Raw genomic sequence first — 20,922 nt, forward strand, 5'->3', positions numbered from 1 at the left:
CTGCTGCAGGAAGGACTGCCCTGCTGCAGGAAGGACTGCCCCGCTGCTGGGAGGACTGCCCCGCTGCTGGAAGGAAGGTGCCCTGCTGCTGGAAGGAAGGTGCCCTGCTGCTGGAAGGAAGGTGCCCTGCTGCTGGAAGGAAGGTGCCCTGCTGCTGGAAGGAAGGTGCCCTGCTGCTGGAAGGAAGGTGCCCTGCTGCTGCAAGGACTGCCCTGCAGCTGGAAGGACTGCCCTGCAGCTGGAAGGACTGCCCTGCAGCTGGAAGGACTGCCCTGCAGCTGGAAGGACTGCCCTGCTGCAGGAAGGACTGCCCCGCTGCTGGAAGGACTGCCCTGCTGCTGTAAGAGGTGCCCTGCTGCTGGAAGGAAGGTGCCCTGCTGCTGGAAGGAAGGTGCCCTGCTGCTGGAAGGAATGGCCTGCTGCTGGAAGGAAGGTTCCCTGCTGCTGGAAGGACTGCTCTGTAGCTGGAAGGACTGCCCCGCTGCTGGTAGGACTGCGCTGCTTCTGGAAGGGCTGCCCTGCTGCTGAAAGGATCGCCCCGCTGCTGGAAGGACTGCCGTGCTGCTGGATCTCCTGCCCTGCAGCTGGAAGGACTGCCTCGCTGCTTGAAGTACTGCCCCGCTGCTGGAAGGACTGCCCTTGATGCTGATGGGACTGCCCCGCTGCCGGAAGGACTGCCCTGCTGCTGGAAGGACTGCCCCGCTGCTGGAAGGACTGTCCTGCTGCTGGAAGGACTGCCCCGCTGCTGAAGAGGAAGGGCTGGACCTACTTATCTGGATCACAGGCTACCCAGAGTGACTCCAAGGGTTAGTCGGCTGACCTCCTGTGTTAGCGACACTGACACCACAAGCTTCCAAAGACCTCCCTGCAATTGCCCTGCTGACCAGAACCAACCTGATCTGCCCGAGCCTGCTGTTGGCCTGTAGGCCTTATAGACTGTGCACTCTTATCATAAAACGCAGGGCTCCTGACATGGTACAGCCTTACAGAGTGTAGACCCCTGTAATATGATGCATAGATGCTTACATGGTATAGGTGTACACAGTGTAGACCCTTGTAATAGGATGCCTGGTTTCTGACAAGGTACAGGCTTACAGTTTGTAAACTCCTGTACTACAACGCCTGGACCATGACATGGTATAGCGTATGGAGTGCAGACCCCTTTAATACGATGCGTCGATCTTAACACAGTTCAGGCTTACAGAGTGTAGACTCTTTTTTTTAATCATATCTTTTTATTGAATATGTGACAACAGGGAAATAACATTCCAATCAGTATCATCAGGCTTTGTAGATATACATAATAGAGACAGGATCCCTTGCTTCACACAAGTTGGAACTCGACGTTATCATAAGTCCACATCACTACACACATTTGTGACTACATTCCCGCCCATGGCTACTGCAGAGGACCTCATTCCTGGAGCAGAGCATAAACCACCCCGGTGTTCATTCCAGTGACCCCAAATCTTTTCCCACTTATAAAGGCAACTGCGAACCTCATAGTTCACCTTCTCCGCCACCATCATCAGTCCGTATCACACCTCCAATCCTTGAACTGTGGTGGTGGTTCTGCTCCCAACAATCTTGCCATGTTACTTTTGGACAAAGTGAGCAAGGGTATGCCCAGACTTTCCCTTGCTCGCTTTGCCACTGGATTCAAGCTAGCCTGGCTGATGAAGGGTGTTACCAAGAAACCGGTCCCAGGATGCTTGTTTCCAGTTCAGGGATGACCTGGCTTGGCAATTCAGGCTGGACTGTTCCCATGAGGCACAGGGTCAAGAGTGATTTGCATATAGCTGGGTCTGAACTGAGGTGGCGAAGAGAGCTAAAAAATGATGGATTCAATCCAGATCTGTGACTGGGGGAGAGTGTCTGAAACGTTTCGTCGCTCCGTCCATCATCTCCTTGTGTTTGCTTTGTCCGCCCTAAGTTGGCAGGGTATGCCCAGACGTGGGTCCCTTGCTTACTTTGCCACTGAATTCAAGCAAGCCTGGCTGATCAAGGGTGTTACCCAGGGTATGCCCAGACGTGGGTCCCTTGCTTACTTTGCCACTGAATTCAAGCAAGCCTGGCTGATCACGGGTGTTACCCAGAAACCTGTCCCAGGAACTTTCCGGTAGGGAAGCCCTGGCTTGGCAATTTGGGCTGGACTGTTCTCATGAGGCACAAGGTCAAGACTGATTAGCATATAGCTGGGTCTGAACTGAGGTGGCAAAGTGAGCTAACGAATGATGATGGATTCAACCCAGATCTGTGACTGGGGGTGAGTGTCTGAAAAGTTTTGCCGCTCCGTCCATCATCTCATTGTGTTTGCTTTATTCAGCCTAAGTTGGCAGGGTATGCCCAAACGCGGATCCTTTGTTCACTTTGCCACTGAATTCAAGCTACCTGGCTGATGAAGGGTGTTACCCAGAAACCGGTCCCAAGATGCTTGTGACCGGTTCAGGGAAGACCGGGATGGACTGTTCCCATGAGGCACAGGGTCTAGAATGATTTGCATATAACTGGGTCTGAACTGAGGTGAACTAAAGAATGATGATAGATTCAACCCAGATCTGTGACTGGTGGCGAGTGTCTGAATTGTTTCGGCGCTCCGTCCATCACCTTCTTGTGTTTGCTCCATTTATCAATGCCATATGTATAGCCCAAATGGAAGAGTGGTCAGATATCCCCCTAGCCAAATGGTGTATCTCTCGGAATCACAAGACGTGGTGGGCCAAAGTGAGTAGGAGGGAAATACGGGAGATACGCCCATGAGCGTCCGAGTGAAATGTAAAATTCTGAGTGATGGGATTGTATGTGCGCCATACATCTACCAACCCCATTGCTGTAAAGAAGTCAATCAAATGTGTGCGGGAAGTGGTCACGTGGCGTGATGGTTGAACATCAAGTGAATCACACATGGTCATATTAAAGTCACCCTCTAATAGGAGTTCACCCAAGTCCAGAAGAGTGATGCTGTGTGTGGCCAGAGGGATATACACTGATAGGATATTTATCGGTTCCCCCTCCCATATCCCAGAGAGGGCTGTGTATCTACATAGGGGGTTGTAGGGGAATTGCTTCACTGTCAAGTGCAATTAGTTATTTAACAGAATGCCTACTGCTCTTAAGCTTGTCGTGAAACCTGCATGTATCACCAACTTGTGACCCCTGCCGTCTAGGGCTTTGCTAGTGTTACCCATCAGATGCATCTCCTGTAGGAGGACCACCATCAGGTGAAAGCCATTTAACAAACACTACCCACTGATCCCGTCTCCCAAACCATTCACATTCCAGGATAGGATGCAGATATCAGAGACTGCTCGCATCGTCATTCCAGGGGCCTAGTGTGGTCGGTAGCCATGCGGGGCTGGGCTTGTCCATATATACATAACACTGTGTTACAATATGGAGCACATTGTCAAGAGAAATAACATTAAATTCAACACAACACATTGCCTTCCCTCCCCCCCACCCAAATGTTGAAATCCTCTATCCCGCCTCACTGCACAGCAAACTCAAAACTGCCTGCCACCAAACTCTGCAGAGTGCCCATCACCCCACTCCAACATGAAACAAGTAAAGGAACTGTGGACCACCCAACGAACTGCACCCCCGGCCTCTCCCATAACTGGTACCAAAGAGCACAACTAAACCCCACAGTAGTGCAAAACATTTAAATAGAATTTTCGTGTATCATTCCATTGCATCTATATATTTCAGCCATCTTCATAGGTTCCCTGCCCCCCATATCTCAGTAGTCTGGGGTCTGTGCTTCAATCCTGGCCTGTGCCATACACAGTTCCATGTCGCCATGTGAGATGTCTCATAGTGCGAAAATAGCCCAAATCAGCTCTTTGCATTCTGTTCATGGATTGTGTTCAGGAGGTTCCCTTGTTTCCTCCTGATGTGTTTACCCGGGTCTGTTGTCCTGATGAATCTCCTGAACGGCATCGGCGTCATGCACGCTGGTTCGTAGTCCCCTGCTTGCCAACAGTTCTCGAACCACTCAACCTCACCCAGGCCTCTTCTGGGGACGTGAAAAACTATGTTTTTCCCTCTGCTTCCACTCGTAATTTAGCAGGGAAGAGCAGATCACAATTAATTGCGTTGTCCCTCAACACTTTTTGGACGTTGTTTCTGAACTTTGAGCGTAAAGTCACTTGGGGTGCCCTGCGGGAAGTTTGTAATATCACGTTCCGGTCTCTGCAGTTAAAAATTAAGGCTATGATAGGTCACCAAAAAGTATTTAGACAGGCCTCCAGGCTGTAGCTCCTTGGTCACCAGATCTTAAACAAAGAGGTCTACTGCAGGCCCGCCGGAACCCCCAGTATTCGTATGTTGTTGTGTCACAATCTACGTTCAAAGTCCTCCAGTCAGGCCTCCATTCGGGCATTAGCCTTTCATAGATCGTGAAATGGCTTTTGAGGGTCTTAGGGCCATTTGTATCAAAAAGTCATTTTGCGATTCTCAAATAGCAATTTTTTGCGAATCACTATTTGAGAATCGCAAAATGCTATGTATGTAGGATTTGCAATACATTTTGCTAATGCTACATATTGCTTAATTGCAAATTGCGATTCGCAATTAAGGAATACCTAGAGGCCCATAGGAATGAATGGGAAGACATTCTCAATTTGCAATTAGTGAATCGCAAATTGAGAATGCAATTTCAAGGGTGGAGGGATGTCAAAAGGACACCCTGTTGCACCCCTGAAATATGCATGGGTGCACATGTGGCACAAATACATGCCTTAAGGGCATGTATGTGCTTCACATTGCACTTTGAAAAATGCAAAAAAGTGCATTTTTCAAAGAAATCGCAAATTACCACTAACTTAAAGTTGGTGGTAATTTGCGATTCCTTAAGGCCAAATTGCACTTTTTTGGTGCTTCTTACATTGCATTTAAGGAATCTTACATTTTGCGATTCCTTATTTTGCACACAGATTTGCCTTAATACATACCATTTAGCAAAATTGCATTCGCAAACTCCGAAATTCGCAGAATTTCGGCGTTTGTGAATGCACTTTTGCTTGATACATATGACCCTTAGTGTCTAGGCCAAGAGAGGTGGTAGTGTCTTCAGTTTCCTTCACTCATGAGCTCATGTTCCGCAGATCCGCCCTCATTAGGGATACCTCATTCGTGACCAAGTCCATAAGTACTTCCAGCGAGGACTTTATCCCCTGGATAGAGGCCATGATATCTTGCAGCATCAAGCAGTCCTGCCCTGACGGAGGTGGCCCCACAAGCAGCGTTTGGTCATCGGGTCTCTTGACAAAATGGGGGCGAGCTGCCCTCTGAGGCCCTGGGCCTAGCCTGTACCCGCTCATCAGTCGTAGATAGGAGGTCTTTCCTCCACTCTTCCCCCCAGCAGGCAGCAGAAAGCCCATTAGACTACTAGGGATTATATTTGGAGGGGGGGCGCCCCCTTCAGGCAATGGGTAATGCACCCCTACCCACAGGCCCAAAAATCTTTCTAATCCAGTGACACCCAGTGGCGGCTGGCACGGAGCAGGGTAGTAAAAACAAAAACATGTCATCTACATTCTTTCCTATTGTAAATGGGCTTGGGCAACTTCAATTAAATAAACAGCTCAACAGTAGCAAATTAGTACATAAAATTAAGCGAATAATCAATAGTGCAACTAATACAAAGAAAAGTGCAAAAATAAATGTATTTGTTATACATGGCAGTGTTTCTAAAAAGAGGTTGTATAATGATTATACATCTCTGGGCAAGGATTGACGACCCAGCTGATCCTCTCCCTCACCAACGACCCCGCCACTGCCAGAGCCAGCCTCCAGGAAGGAATGAAAGACGTCGCGGAATGGATGAAGCTAAGCCATCTGAAACTGAACTCAGACAAGACGGAAGTCCTCATCCTTGGAACATCCCCCTCTGCCTGGGACGACTCCTGGTGGCCCCCGGCCATGGGCACCGCACCCAAGCCAACGGACCACGCATCGCAACCTGGGCTTCATCCTGGACTCCTCCCTCACGATGACCAAGCAAGTCAACGCTGTCACGTCATCCTGTTTCAACACCCTGTGCATGCTCCGAAAGATCTTCCGGTGGATCCCCACCACAACTAGGAAGATGGTCACCCAGGCCCTCGTCACCAGCCGTCTGGACTACGGGAACACCCTCTACGCTGGAACCACAGCCAAACTCCAGAAAAGACTCCAGCACATACAGAACGCTTCGGCACGACTCATCTTGGACATCCCTCATCACAGCCACATCTCCGCCCATCTGAAAGACCTGCACTGGCTCCCCGTCAGCAAGAGGATCACGTTCAGACTCCTCACCCATGCACACAAGGCCCTCCATGACATGGGCCCCAAATACCTCAACAGCCACCTCACATTCTACCCACCCACCCGCCAGCTCCGATCCACCAGCCTCGCCCTCGCCACCGTCCCATGAATTCACAAATCCACCGCCGGAGGAAGATCCTTCTCCTACCTGGCGGCCAAGACATGGAACTCCCTCCCCACCCACCTAAGGCTGACCCAGGACCATATCTCCTTCAGGAAACAACTCAAGACCTGGCTGTTCAAGCAGTAACGACTCCCCCCCCCAAACCCCCCCCCCCCCGCCCTTCCAGCGCCTTGAGACCCCAGCGGGTAGCGCGCTTTACAAATGTATTTGATTGATTGAGCAATATTATGTACTTCAGTCAATTATTCAGTCTTTCAAATATGATAATTCATATAAATAAAAAACAATTAATTAATCAGCAATTCAGGTTGTTGAGAACAATGTCCATAGAACAACAGTTTATCTGGTGGTTTCCAAGTTCTGTCTCAACATGCGTTTCGGCAGCCCACGCTGCCTTCCTCAGGAGTTCCCCCTCCAAAAAAGTATATTCTATGGATAGGCGATGCTGAAAAATGTTGGGGACTGTGGGTAGTAAAAACAATTATTGGGATAGTCAGAGCTTTATCCTTAAAAGCTCGAAAATAGGGCTACACTAGCCTGATGTCCTCAGAGTTCTGTCGTCATTGGTTGTTCTGAGGTATCAAGGATGAAGATATGGGGACGAGCTGCTAATCCCGTATTTTCATCAAGCCCCTGCTGTATATCGATAAAGGACTGCAAAGAGCAGGCAGCTCAACGCAAAGTACCGATGTGTACCCTATTCACTTTAGGAAGCCCTTTTTCTTTGCATCTACCTTCTTTCCACCACGTCTCTTCTCATCGTCCCTCCTAGTCACTACTCTGCTCCAGCCAGAAGCAGGAAGCACTCAGGCTCCCCTGAGTGATGATTGAAATTATGCTTTGGAAGACACACAATGAAGTCTTGGAGGACTTTAAGAAGGATTTGGTGCCTGGAATGAGTGGTCAGTGACCTGGGCAGAGGTTTGAGGATTGAAATGAGGCTTCTTTAGACTCACAAAGATGATACGGACTGGAGGGAGGTCACTGCAGACTAGTGAGAGATTTATTAGGACTAGGAGCAGATCTGAGGATTACAATGAGGTTTATGAGAACTAGATGAGACCTCTTAAAATTGGAGGGAATTTACTAATGAATGAGGCCTTAGCATGGCTTTAGTTACTTTTCAATGCTGTTTGGAAGCACAGAAGGGATGTTTTAAAGATTTGCATTGTAGTTAGGAAACTTTGAATGAGTTTTTGCACAACTCAGAATTGAGGAAAATGTGAGGGGAGTTGTTCCAGAATGTGCTTGAGTTTTCTGTGTGTTCAAGGTACTTTTCTTAGGACTTAAGTTAGGTTTTAAAGATACAAATTTGTTTTGTGAGGACAGCAACTCATTTCTGTAGCAATTATTTCAAGATTCCAAGGAGTTTTCTGATGACTCGCAGGGATTTATGAAAATTTCAGTGAGTTTCCTGATGATACAAAGGACGTTTAAAGAAGAATTCGTTTTCAGAGGAATCAAATGTATTTTCTTAGGACCTAAGGGTTTTTTGGGGATATAAAGTGATTTTATGAGGATCTGAAAGTTTCCTAGCACTTTGTATGAGCTCAGTTGTGGCATTTACACACTGCAGCAGTGAGACCTGCGCCTTACACACTGAGAGGAGAATAATAAACCAGCCTTACCTGCTTAGGGTGCTTCTGACATCCTGCAAAACAGAGAAACAAGCAAAGTGAAATGAGTTTCCAAAGAAGATGTTAAAGTTATTGCAGTATTTTTAGGAGTGAAACACCTTAATCTATCTACGATTAGAAAACAGTGGCTGGGGTCACATGACACGGCACATTCTGTGGCATCGCATGACCAAGCACAGAATGTGATATTCTGAATGACGTCAAATGACACAGCAGAAACTGATATTCTCAATTGTAATGACACAGCACAGTGTCATTCTGAATGAAGTCACAAAACACAGCACATTCTGATATTCTGAATGGAGTCACTTGACACATTGTATGATGTTCTCAACAGGGTCACATGCAGGGGCATTATTTAGGGCTTGCCAGGGGTCGCAGCTGTGACTTCTGGATTGCTCCTAGTGACCCCTGTCACTGCTTGTGTGACCCCTGGGTTCAGAGGTACTAAAATCAATGCCAAGAAGACAGAGGCAGCTCGCCCTTATGGGAGTTGTGCTCCACCTTCGTTTTCTGCCACTTTTTTATTACATTAACAGTGAATAATCTGCTAGAAGTCCTCATTGTAGTTCCTGGTGCGCCATGTTTTATTATACTAAGAGTATTACAGGTAATAGGTGTTGCAGGAGAAGTATGAAGAGCAGGGATACTAGAAGAGTGTTCTTCAGAAGAGTAAGGTACGAATAGAAGCATTACTAAAAGAGTGCCATGAAGGAGTAGTTAAGAGGCAAAGGGGTAGAACAGTGCCCCGCAGGAGGAGGTACAAGAAGAAGGGGCACTAGAAGAGTGCCCCGCAGGAGGAGGTACAAGAAGAAGGGGTACTAGAAGAGTGCCCTGCAGGAGGAGGTACAAGAAGAAGGGGTACTAGAAGAGTGCCCCGCAGGAGGAGGTACAAGAAGAAGGGGTACTAGAAGAGTGCCCTGCAGGAGGAGGTACAGGAAGAAGGGGTACTAGAAGAGTGACCTGCAGGAGGAGGTACAAGGAAGGGGTACTAGAAGAGTGCCATGAAGGAGTAGTTAAGAGGCGAAGGGGTAGAACAGTGCCCTGCAGGAGGAGGTACAAGAAGAAGGGGTACTAGAAGAGTGCCCCGCAGGAGGAGGTACAAGAAGAAGGGGTACTAGAAGAGTGCCCTGCAGGAGGAGGTACAGGAAGAAGGGGTACTAGAAGAGTGACCTGCAGGAGGAGGTACAAGGAAGGGGTACTAGAAGAGTGCCATGAAGGAGTAGTTAAGAGGCGAAGGGGTAGAACAGTGCCCTGCAGGAGGAGGTACAAGAAGAAGGGGTACTAGAAGAGTGCCCCGCAGGAGGAGGTACAAGAAGAAGGGGTACTAGAAGAGTGCCCTGCAGGAGGAGGTACAGGAAGAAGGGGTACTAGAAGAGTGACCTGCAGGAGGAGGTACAAGGAAGGGGTACTAGAAGAGTGCCATGAAGGAGTAGTTAAGAGGCGAAGGGGTAGAACAGTGCCCTGCAGGAGGAGGTACAAGAAGAAGGGGTACTAGAAGAGTGCCCTGCAAGGGGAGGAGGTATAGGCAGAAGGGGCACTAGAGGAGTGCGTGTAAGTGGCAGCCATCTAGCAAATGAGATCACAGCTGCAAAGGAAGAACAAAGAACTGTGAGCACCACTTGTGCTGTTCTGGACTTTTAAATGATCTGTTTGTGTGAGGCTCCTGCCAGTTACTGGATTAATTCATCCCAGCATGGGGTGAGCTGGTGGATTGAAGGGGCTGAGATGGGAGACCCTCTATTAAAGTTTAAAGAAGAACCAGGAATGAGCAAAGGATTTGGAATATTGAACTCTTTATGACAAGTCGTCTATGACCCGCATGCACCGTGGCTAAATTACAAGTTCATATCAGTATAAGGACTCAAACACATTGTTTAGAGGAAAACAACAGGTTCACAACAGGCAAATGGAAAGTGTCTTAATTAGAACTACAGAACAATTCTCAGAGAGTATGTAAACTGTTCAAGAAATAGTTGGCAACGATTTTGGGCTAAATGTTTACAACCACGAAACACATGTTGGTTGTAGCAGCTATACTGATTCACAGCAAATGACCACACATTGATGAACACTCAGAGAACCAGCATTTGTGATATAATACTCTGTGACATCAGAGCTTTTAGGAAGAGCTGAAAGTAGGATCTGCTTTCATAGCTATCCCCACTTTTTGCTTGATTTAATGCGGTTTCTGAATAGTCTGACTAGGATCCTGCTAACCAGGACCCCAGTCTCTGTGCTTTCTCCCCTAAATTGGTTTCAGTAAGTGTTTAGTTAAATCCCAGATTGGACACTGGTGTACACTTGTCAGTCCCTAGTATATGGTACTAAGGTACCCAGGGTATAGCTACATCACGGACCCCCATGCCCTAAAGCATGCTTCATGCCACCCATGGAAGACCACTCCATTTGTAACTACAGGCCTGCCATTACAGACGGTGTAAACTGTTTCTAGCACCACTTACAAAAGATATGTTTATCTAGATCTAGGGTCACTACACTTAAAATCTATAAGTCACCCCTAAGGCAGGCCTTACAATCCTGAAGGCAGGGTATTTGGTTCTAAGTGTGAGGGTGCCCCTGCATGACCAGGGCACCCCTAAAGCCCATGGAGTCCATTCTCCCGGGTTGTAAGTGAGAAAGTCATATATCATACAGAGGGGCACCACGTAATTATGAGATGACCATCTTGAAACTGGCTGTAATTAACCCTATCATGTTTGGTATCAAACATGTTGGAATCATATCCCCACACCGTAAACAGTGTGGGAGGTATGATTCCATGCACCGTAAATCTCCTTTGGGAGGCCCTCTGTGCTCCCGGCACCAGTCTTCCGGACCCGGACAGCCAGCCAGGGCTGCTACCGGACATAGACACATTTCTGCCCTCCTGCTGCTGAGCCAAGCTCGAGCAGGGAAAGGCAGAACAATAGGTATCCTGTCACAGGGAGATATGACCACGTCCCAGACAGGGTTAGTGTATTGGGGCAGGGTGGGAGAGCTTGCTAGGGCCACATAGTCTGTGTGCAGGGCACACTTGGTGCCCTCCATGAATAGCCCAGTTCAAACTAGTTCAGGGAGCCTTTGGCTCCCACTCTGGCGTGAACCTGGACAAAGGACCCCCTTCTTCAAGCAAGCCTTTAGGCTGTGGGGTGCCGCAGGGCTCTTCACTGAGCCCCACGCTTTTCAATGCATACATGAGACCGCTGGCTGGGATTGTTCGTCCACATGGTATTAACATCATTTCCTATGTGGATGACACCCAGCTAGTGGTCTCCCTTGTGCAAAAGGAAGGCCTTCAACCACAGTCCAATTTAACAACATGCCTGGAACAGGTCAAGAGTTGGATGACGAAGTCCTGTTTGAAACTCAATGACGATAAAATGGAGCTTATGCTCCTCGGCTCATCAGCCCCTCCACCTTGGAGCTGTTATGGCCTTTGAGCATGGGCGCGCCTCCCACTACGAGAGATAACATAAAAAGTCTGGGGGTGTGGCTGGACAAATCATTGACCTTCAATACACAGGCGACCAAGGTGTCAGCGACCTGCTTTGGCCTCCTTAGGATGATAAAAAGAATCCTCCCACTTTTTCCCTTTGAGGCGAAGCAGATAGTGATACAAGGCTTAATTCAATCTCGCCTTGATTTCAGTAATGCCCTCTACCTTGGGGCGCCTGAGTACAGTCTGCAAAAACTCCAGCGGACTCAGAACTGTGCAGCCCGCACATTGCTTGGAATTCCACGTAGAATCTCGATAAAGCCTGGCCTGAGAGCTCTGCACTGGCTTCCCATTAGGGAGAGAGTCAAGTTTAAATCTGTGTGTATTGCTCATCAAGCATACTGGAAATCTGGCCCAGTGTTGGAAGGCGGGGACCCCAGGGGCCAAGATGCTCTCTTAACCACCTGAGACCCTCCTCTCCCACAATTCCTGTTAAGTTTTATCGAGGGGAAGTCCTCGCCGGGGAGGACTGATCGTACACACTGTCGACACACCACACTTACGAACGGACACCACACCGTGAATCTTTGTCAAGTATGAACTTTATCAAGGTAAAAGTAAGAAGCAATATACAGCGATCCAGGGATCGCGAAAGTCTCGTAACAGGGGAACGGGGAAGCGGGACAGTCTTAGAGGGCCAGTAGGCACGCCACGCACCCTTGCACAGTTTTCAATCCTCGAACTGGGCGGTACGGGGGCTGGCAATGGTACTTGCTGTCCGACTCACTTCTGTTTAAGATTGTCGTGAAGGTAGCGTCGATGGTCCAGCCGGACCAGAGGGTACTTTAAGCCGCGGCGAGGTCAGCAGGGCTTTAGCAGGAGTACTCCGTAGTACTCGTAGGCAGGTGGAGCCGCGACAGCGTCCGCAGGGCTCTAGATGTTAGCAAGCGTCTCTTGTTCTCAAGAGTGGGCCGCGACGATGTCAGCAGGGCTCCGATGGTTCAAGTCTGTAGCTTCGAGGATGAGCCGCGACGACGTCAGCAGGGCTCGGTGGGTCAGAGTCTGTTCTTCTCAAGGTCAGCCGTGATCAGATCAGCAGGGTTTTCTTGTCCAAGATACAACTGCCAGCTGGATGGGAGGCAGGCTGTCTTATAGTCCAGGAGCCCTTTGATGTCCGGACTCTCAGAGGCAGGAGGCCGGAGGTCCGAGGGCCAGGCGTCCGATTGTCTGGGCGGCTGGGTCTTTGATGCTTTTGGACCATGCGTCGAGGGGATCCCAGACGCTCATCACGGTATGGGGCCAGCTCACTAGGAGGCAAGGGGGGCGATCGAAACCAGCCCCCAGGGATGGTTCAGAGGTGTGAGGGAGACTAGTTCCTCGGGAGGGGGCCGGAGGTGTGATGGAAGCCTTGGTTTCGGGTACTTGGTGAATCGTTCACCCCCCGGCGGGTCTGGGCGCGCTGGACGTGCACGCCTAGCTGCAGCCAGGAGCGGCCAGAGGCTGCCAAGAGGAAGAAGGCGGCCGGCTGGCTGGGGTGCCCAAACATGGAGTCTGATGGTCATGTGCACGGCTGCAGGCACGCGGTCTGGGGGTCGTCTCAGGTCCGGTGTAGGAGTCTCATATATAGTTCTGGGTGAACGGGAATCAGTTCCATCCGTCGTTCTGGGGTTGAGGGGATCAGCGAGGGCCACGCCACGAGGCCGGGTCCAACATGTGTCCCCTCCAGCTGAAAGACGAGGAGAACTACCCATCCTCTTGGGGGTTCTCTTCGCTGAGGCGGAAGAAGCGGGATAGGCCGTTGGCGTTGGTGTGGTCAGCACCAGGCCTGTGTTCCACAGTAAAATCCATCCCTTGGAGAGAGATGGAACAGCATAGCAGTTTAGGGTTCTCTCCTCTCATCTGCATGAGCCACCGGAGAGGGCGGTGATCGGTCTGGACCCGGAAGTGGGTACCGAACAGGTAGGGCCGCAGCTTCTTCAAGGCCCAGACTACTGCAAAGGCATCTCGCTCGATGGTGCTCCATCTCCGCTCCTGGGGTAGTAGCCTCCGGATGTTAAAAGCTACTGGGTGATCAATCCCCTGGTCGTCCACCTGGGAGAGCACGGCTCCAATGCCATGTTCGGAGGCGTCGGTCTGGACCACGAACTCTCTGGAGTAATCAGGGGCCTGTAGTACTGGAGCGGTGCACATGGCCTTCTGACAGGCGGGGGTCCAACTAACCTTCTTGGGGTTTGCCTTGGCTGATAGCTCGGTGAGGGGGCCTACAATACTCCATGCGTCGAGGAGATCCCAGACGCTCATCACGGTATGGGGCCAGCTCACTAGGAGGCAAGGGGGGCGATCGAAACCAGCCCCCAGGGATGGTTCAGAGGTGTGAGGGAGACTAGTTCCTCGGGAGGGGGCCGGAGGTGTGATGGAAGCCTTGGTTTCGGGTACTTGGTGAATCGTTCACCCCCCGGCGGGTCTGGGCGCGCTGGACGTGCACGCCTAGCAGCAGCCAGGAGCGGCCAGAGGCTGCCAAAAGGGAAGAAGGCGGCCGGCTGGCCGGGGTGCCCAAACATGGAGTCTGATGGTCACGTGCACGGCTGCAGGCACGCGGTCTGGGGGTCGTCTCAGGTCCGGTGTAGGAGTCTCATATATAGTTCTGGGTGAACGGGAATCAGTTCCATCCGTCGTTCTGGGGTTGAGGGGATCAGCGAGGGCCACGCCACGAGGCCGGGTCCAACATGTGTCCCCTCCAGCTGAAAGACGAGGAGAACTACCCATCCTCTTGGGGGTTCTCTTCGCTGAGGCGGAAGAAGCGGGATAGGCCGTCGGCGTTGGCGTGGTCAGCACCAGGCCTGTGTTCCACAGTAAAATCCATCCCTTGGAGAGAGATGGAACAGCATAGCAGTTTAGGGTTCTCTCCTCTCATCTGCATGAGCCACCGGAGAGGGCGGTGATCGGTCTGGACCCGGAAGTGGGTACCGAACAGGTAGGGCCGCAGCTTCTTCAAGGCCCAGACTACTGCAAAGGCATCTCGCTCGATGGTGCTCCATCTCCGCTCCTGGGGTAGTAGCCTCCGGATGTTAAAAGCTACTGGGTGATCAATCCCCTGGTCGTCCACCTGGGAGAGCACGGCTCCAATGCCATGTTCGGAGGCGTCGGTCTGGACCACGAACTCTCTGGAGTAATCAGGGGCCTGTAGTACTGGAGCGGTGCACATGGCCTTTTTCAGTTCCTCGAACGCCTTCTGACAGGCGGGGGTCCAACTAACCTTCTTGGGGTTTGCCTTGGCTGATAGCTCGGTGAGGGGGCCTACAATACTCCAGTAGCCCTTGATGAATCTACGGTAGTACCCTTTGAGTCCGAGGAAGGCCCGCACCTCGGTCTGGGTCGTGGGGGTCTCCCAGGCATTGATTGCGTCTATCTTGGGTTGGAGGGGGGCTACGAGGCCGCTGCCAACCTGGTGCCCGAGGCATACCACGGAGCGTTGTCCTATCTGGCACTTGCTAGCTTTAATGGTGAGCCCGGCGCGGCGCAGGGCCTCCAGCACCTCCCAGAGGTGGTGCAGGTGCTCGGGCCAGTGGGCACTGAACACGGCAATGTCGTCGAGATATGCCGCGCTGAAACTTTCCTACCCGGCCAGGACCTGGTTGACCAGTCGCTGGAAGGTGGCAGGGGTGTTTTTCATGCCGAAGGGCATTACTCTGAAGTGGAGGTGGCCACCTGGAGTGGAGAAAGCAGACCTTTCTCGGGCCCTCTCCCTGAGGCTGATCTGCCAGTAGCCACTGGTGAGATCGAAGGTACTGAGCCGACCCTGGGCGGTCAATGAGATCGTCGGCTCGGGGAATGGGGTGTGCGTCGGTTCGGGTGACTGCGTTGAGTCCGCGGTAGTCTACGCAGAACCTTAGCTCAGGAACAGCGCCGGGGGCGGCCGCCTTCGGAACCAGGACCACGGGGCTAGCCCATGGGCTGTCGGAGGCTTCTACCACTCCCAGGGCCAACATCTTGTCGACTTCGGCCTTGATGCAGGCTCGAACTCGGTCAGGGACTCGGTAGGCTCTGTGCCGTACCGGAGGGCTGTCCCCGGTGCCCACGTCGTGGATGCACCAACTGGTGACGCCGGGGGTGAGGGAGAAGAGGTCTGAGAACTGTCCCAACAACTGGTGACATTCTTCACGCTGCACGGGGTGAGGGAGGAGGAGAGACTCACTCCCTCTACGGAGCCATCTTGGTCCTTCACACACAGGAGATCCGGTAGAGGGTCCGTTTCCTCTTCCTCTCCTTCGTCGGTGGCAAGGAGTAATCCCAACTCAGAACGCACAAAGTGGGGTTTGAGCCGGTTCACGTGTAGAACCTTCAGGGCATTCCTGGACGATTTCGTATCGACGAGGTATGTGACCTGGCTCTTGCGCTCTATCACCTTAAAGGGTCCAGTCCACTTGTCTTGAAGGGCACAAGGTTCCACTGGGGACATGACCCAAACCTGTTGGCCGGGCTGAAACTCGACCAGAGTGGCATTCTGGTCGTACCAGCGTTTCTTCTCCTCTTGGCTGGCCTCCAGGTTGGCCTCGGCCAGCTCGCGAAATTTCCGCGTCTGGTTCCGGAGGGCCAGGACGTAGGAGAACACATCGGGGGGTGTGCTCGGGGGGGCTGTCACCCAGCCTTCCTTGACCAGGCTGAGGGGACCCCGGACGGGGTGCCCATAGAGCAGCTCGAAAGGGCTGAACCCCAAGGATTTCTGGGGAACTTCTCGGTATGCGAACAGGAGGCAGGGCAGGAGGACGTCCCACTTGCGTCGCAAGGGCTCCTCGAGACCCATGATCATTCCTTTCAGGGTGTGGTTGAACCGCTCAACCAGACCGTTACCCTGGGGATGGTATGGGGTGGTGAACCTGTACGACACCCCACACTGTTGCCAAAGGGACTTCATGTACCAGGAAATAAAGTTGGTGCCTCGGTCGCTCACCACTTCCCGCGGGAATCCCACCCGGGAGAAGATCCCCATGAGGGCCCGGCCCACGACCGGGGCCGTCACTGTCCGGAGGGGGATGGCTTTGGGGTATCGGGTGGCGTGATCGACCAAGACAAGAATGAACCTGTGACCTAAGGAGGGCCAGGTTTCCAGAGGTCCGGCAATGTCGATTCCCACCCTTTCAAAGGGGGTACTGACAACTGGAAAGGGCTGGAGGGGAGCCTTGCCCTTACCTCCGCTTTTGCAGCTAGCCTGACACGTGGGGCAGGACTTACAGTGGTGTTCCACATCGGCCCGCATGCAGGGCCAGTAGAAATGGGTCACTAGTCGTTGGTAGGTTTTATCCTGGCCCAAGTGTCCTGCCAGGGGCACATCGTGGGCCAGGTTGAGGAGGAGGCCGCGGAAACATAGGGGTACCACCAGCACTCGGGCTGACCCTAGTTCGGCGGCCTTCTGTTCGCTGTAAAGTAGGCCGTTTTCCCAGTAAAGGTAGTGGGAGCCGGACTGGTCTCCGGCAGCCGGGCTGCGGCCTGTTGCCGAAGCCCCTCAAGGGCAGGGCAGGTCTGCTCCTGGCAGAACTCTTCTCGGGATGGTCCTCCTTCTTGGCGCCACTGGGCCAACTCGGGGATATCGGTTAGGGTGGGGACCGGATCGACGGTAGTTCCGAGGGGACCTTCGTCGAATTCTCTTCCTTCGTTGGAGGGCTGGTCGAGGACCGTGGGGCGCTCGCCTCCCTCTGGGGCATCAGGGGCTGCACTGAGGAACTCGGACTCTTCGATCCCGGGGTTGGTCATTCTGGCGGTCATTGCTCGGGTGCTCACACAGGCCCAGTGGGGCAGACCCAACATCTCTAGATGGGTCCTTCTTTCTACATCTTTCCACTTCGAACTCTCTAGGTCATTCCCCAGGATGCAGTCTACAGGCATGTCCGTGCGGACCGCTACCTGTAGATCACTCGAAACTCCCTCCCACTCAAACGGGACCTGTGCTATCCTGCAGGTGCGGACGGAATTGTCAGCGGCTATCACTCTGCACGAGGTGTGGGGGATGATCATGGACTCAGGGACTAGCGTGTATCTAACGGACGTGATGCTGGCTCCTGTGTCTCTAAGGGCTCCTATGCTGCGCCCGTTAACCTTAACTGTCTGACGATCCTTTTCTGTGTTGTCGGGCAGGTAATCTCCCGGGACCATCTCGCTATTCCCCAGGGAGGCTAAGACCATGGCGGCGGGCTCCCACTCCCCCTGCTCTTCTATTTCTTCCTCTTCTAGGGCTACCGAGGATATCTGTCTGGTGGAGGGGCCAGTGAGAGTGGACTTCTGGGACATGGGGCATCGGGGATCACCGGCATAGTGCCCAGGTTGCTGACACTTGAAGCACGCTGTGCTGGGGCGGAGCCCCGGGGGACCTATGCTCGGGGCGGCTCTCGTCGAGGGAGAACGGGGGGCCTGGTTTCTGGGGGGGCTACGCTGGGGCCCTGACTGAGATCCTTGCTGTTAACCTCGACCTCCCCCACCCCGCTGGCGGGAAGATCCTTGGTCGTTCCGTGGGTGGTCTCCCCCGGGCCCCTTCTGGACTCGGGTGGCCACCCAGCGATCGGCTTCGACAGCCAGTTTTCGTGGATTGGCGAGCTTGCTGTCCAGGAGATGCTGTTTCCGTTCCACAAAGCAATTCGCGGACAGGTGCTCGTAAGCGATTAGGTCGACTAGGCCTTCGAAAGTGGTCACATTGCTGCCCTTGATCCACCCATCTAAGGCCCGGGTGTAGTACTTCACATAGTCCACCCATGTGGTGCCAGGAATCTTCTTGCACTCCCTAAACCGTTGGCGATACATTTCTGGCGTTAGGCCGTAGCGGAATAGGAGAGCGTCTTTCATGTGGGGGTAGGCGTCCATGCGTGCGGTCGGTAGGTCCAGCAGGGTGTCTCTTCCCTCGCTGAGGAAGCGGCTCCACAGGCCGGCCCCCCAGTCCTTCTCGGGGACCCGGTGGGCCGACATGGCGACCTCATAGGCCTTGAACCACTGCTGGATGTCGTCTCCTTTGTAAAACTCCTTCACAATGTCTTTGGGAATGTGCACCTTCGTTTCTCGGGGGACCACCTGCTCTCCGAGTCCCGGTGGTCCGGGTGCCTCTGCTCTAGTTCTTTGAGGCTGCACTCATGCTCGTGCTCGAGCTGGAGTTTACGGCCTTCATGCTCCCTCTGGAGCTTCTTCTCTTCCAGCTCTCCCTGGAGCCGCAATTGTTCGACTGCCAACTTTTTCTCTGCCAGTTTGAGTTCGCCCTCCAAATTGAGGCACGCCAGTTCTAGTTCATGGCTTCGGTCACGTTCTCGGTCGGCCATCTCTTCCGACGACCGATCACTTCCGGTTGCTGGGCTCCGGGTTGGTTGCTGGTTTCTTTCATTGGCCGGTGTACTGGGTTCGGTCTGTGGTCTCCCTCCCTCGTTGTCTTCGGTCGGGGGAAGGGATGCTCCGGACTCTACCCAAGCGGTTAGCGCTTTCTGGAAATCCTCCTTAGTACTTAGTCCGGTACTCGCGATACTTAGTTCTTTGCAGAACTGCTTTAGCTCTCTATGGGTGTAGTCTTCCAATAGGTCTTTATCGAATGTCATCTTCTCACCGGATTCTGTGGACGACATTATTGCTCTTCTTTTCTCGTGCGTTTGCTGCGTGTGGGTTCAGGTAGTGTGTCAGTGGTACAATCTCCAGACGTAGGTTCGTATCGCGTCGCTGCCACCAATGTTGGAAGGCGGGGACCCCAGGGGCCAAGATGCTCTCTTAACTACCCGAGACCTCTCCCACAATGCCTGCCGAGTCTTATCGAGGGGAAGTCCTCGCGGGGGAGGACTGATCGTACACACTGTCGACGCACCACACTTACGAACGGACACCACACCGTGAATCTTTGTCAAGTATGAACTTTATCAAGGTAAAAGTAAGAAGCAATATACAGCGATCCAGGGATCGCGAAAGTCTCGTAACAGGGGAACGGGGAAGCGGGACAGTCTTAGAGGGCCAGTAGGCACGCCACGCACCCTGCGCACCGTTCTCAATCCTCGAACTGGGGGTACGGGGGCTGGCGATGGTACTTGCTGTCCGACTCACTTCTGTTCAAGATTGTCGTGAAGGTAGCGTCGATGGTCCAGCCGGACCAGAGGGTTCTTTAAGCCGCGACGAGGTCAGCAGGGCTTTAGCAGGAGTACTCCGTAGTACTCGTAGGCAGGTGGAGCCGTGACAGCGTCCGCAGGGCTCTAGATGTTAGCAAGCGTCTCTTGTTCTCAAGAGTGGGCCGCGACGAGGTCAGCAGGGCTCCGATGGTTCAAGTCTGTAGCTTTGAGGATGAGCCGCGACGACGTCAGCAGGGCTCGGTGGTTCAGTTCCGTAGCTTCGAGGATGAGCCGCGACGACGTCAGCAGGGCTCGGTGGGTCAGAGTCTGTTCTCATCAAGGTCAGCCGCGATCAGATCAGCAGGGCTTTCTTGTCCAAGATACTACTGCCGGCTAGATGGGAGGCAGGTTGTCTTATAGTCCAGGAGCCCTTTGATGTCCGGACTCTCAGAGGCAGGAGGCAGGAGGCCGGAGGTCCGAGGGCCAGGCGTCCGATTGTCTGGGCTGCTGGGGCTTTGATGCTTTTGGACCATGCGTCCAGGGGATCCCAGATGCTCATCACGGTCTGGGGCCAGCTCACTAGGAGGCAAGGGGTGCGATCGAAACCAGCCCCCAGGAATGGTTCAGAGGTGTGAGGGAGACCAGTTCCTCGGGAGGGGGCCGCAGGTGTGATGGAAGCCTTGGTTTCGGGTACTTGGTGAATCGTTCACCCCCCGGCGGTCAGGGCGCGCCGGACGCACACGCCTAGCTGCAGCCAGGAGCGGCCAGAGGCTGCTGAAAGGGAAGAAGGTGGCCGGCTGGCCGGGGTAGCCAAACATGGAGTCTGATGGTCACGTGCACGGGTGCAGGCACGCGGTCTGGGGGTCGTCTCCGGTCCGGTGTAGGAGTCTCATATATAGTTCTGGGTGGACGGGAATCAGTTCCATCCGTCGTTCTGGGGTTGTGGGTATCAGCGAGGGCCACGCCACGAGGCCGGGTCCAACACCCAGAAATCAGTCACTCCTTGATTTCACCCTACCAACCCAACAAACAACTCCGTTCATCACATGCCTTCCTGGCCAAAGTCCCCAGGATTCAGAGAGCTGGAGCAGGAGGCCGATCTTTTGCCTACAATGCTTCTAAATTATGGAATACACTCACCCTTTATCTGAGAACCAATTCCAAGCTGTGAAGCTTTCGTAAACAGCTCAAGACTTTCAACTAACTAGACCATCTCTGGACTGACTCTCTGGAAGGCATTGTTCTAGTCCTAGCGCCTGGACGCCTCAGGGCAGCTGTAACGCTCAACAAAACCCCTTTTCATTTCATTTCATTTCATTTCTTGTCCAGGACCTCCTTAGTGAAGGCCCC

General features: G+C 52.9%; 1 protein-coding gene across 1 annotated transcript in view; it reads right to left on the reverse strand.

Annotated features, from left to right (window-relative positions):
• LOC147710180 (E3 ubiquitin-protein ligase TRIM39-like) overlaps positions 1–20,922 on the reverse strand; it is a 164,295-nt gene that overhangs the window by 26,903 nt on the left and 116,470 nt on the right. Inside the window, exon 4 of the mRNA XM_086919325.1 lies at positions 8,062–8,084. Within this exon, the coding sequence (XP_086775451.1) occupies positions 8,062–8,084 (23 nt within the window). The remainder of the gene's footprint in view (positions 1–8,061; positions 8,085–20,922) is intronic.

The sequence above is a fragment of the Lissotriton vulgaris genome, chromosome 5 (genome assembly GCF_964263255.1).
Source record: "Lissotriton vulgaris chromosome 5, aLisVul1.2, whole genome shotgun sequence".
In the NCBI taxonomy this organism is placed as follows: Eukaryota; Metazoa; Chordata; class Amphibia; order Caudata; family Salamandridae; genus Lissotriton; species Lissotriton vulgaris.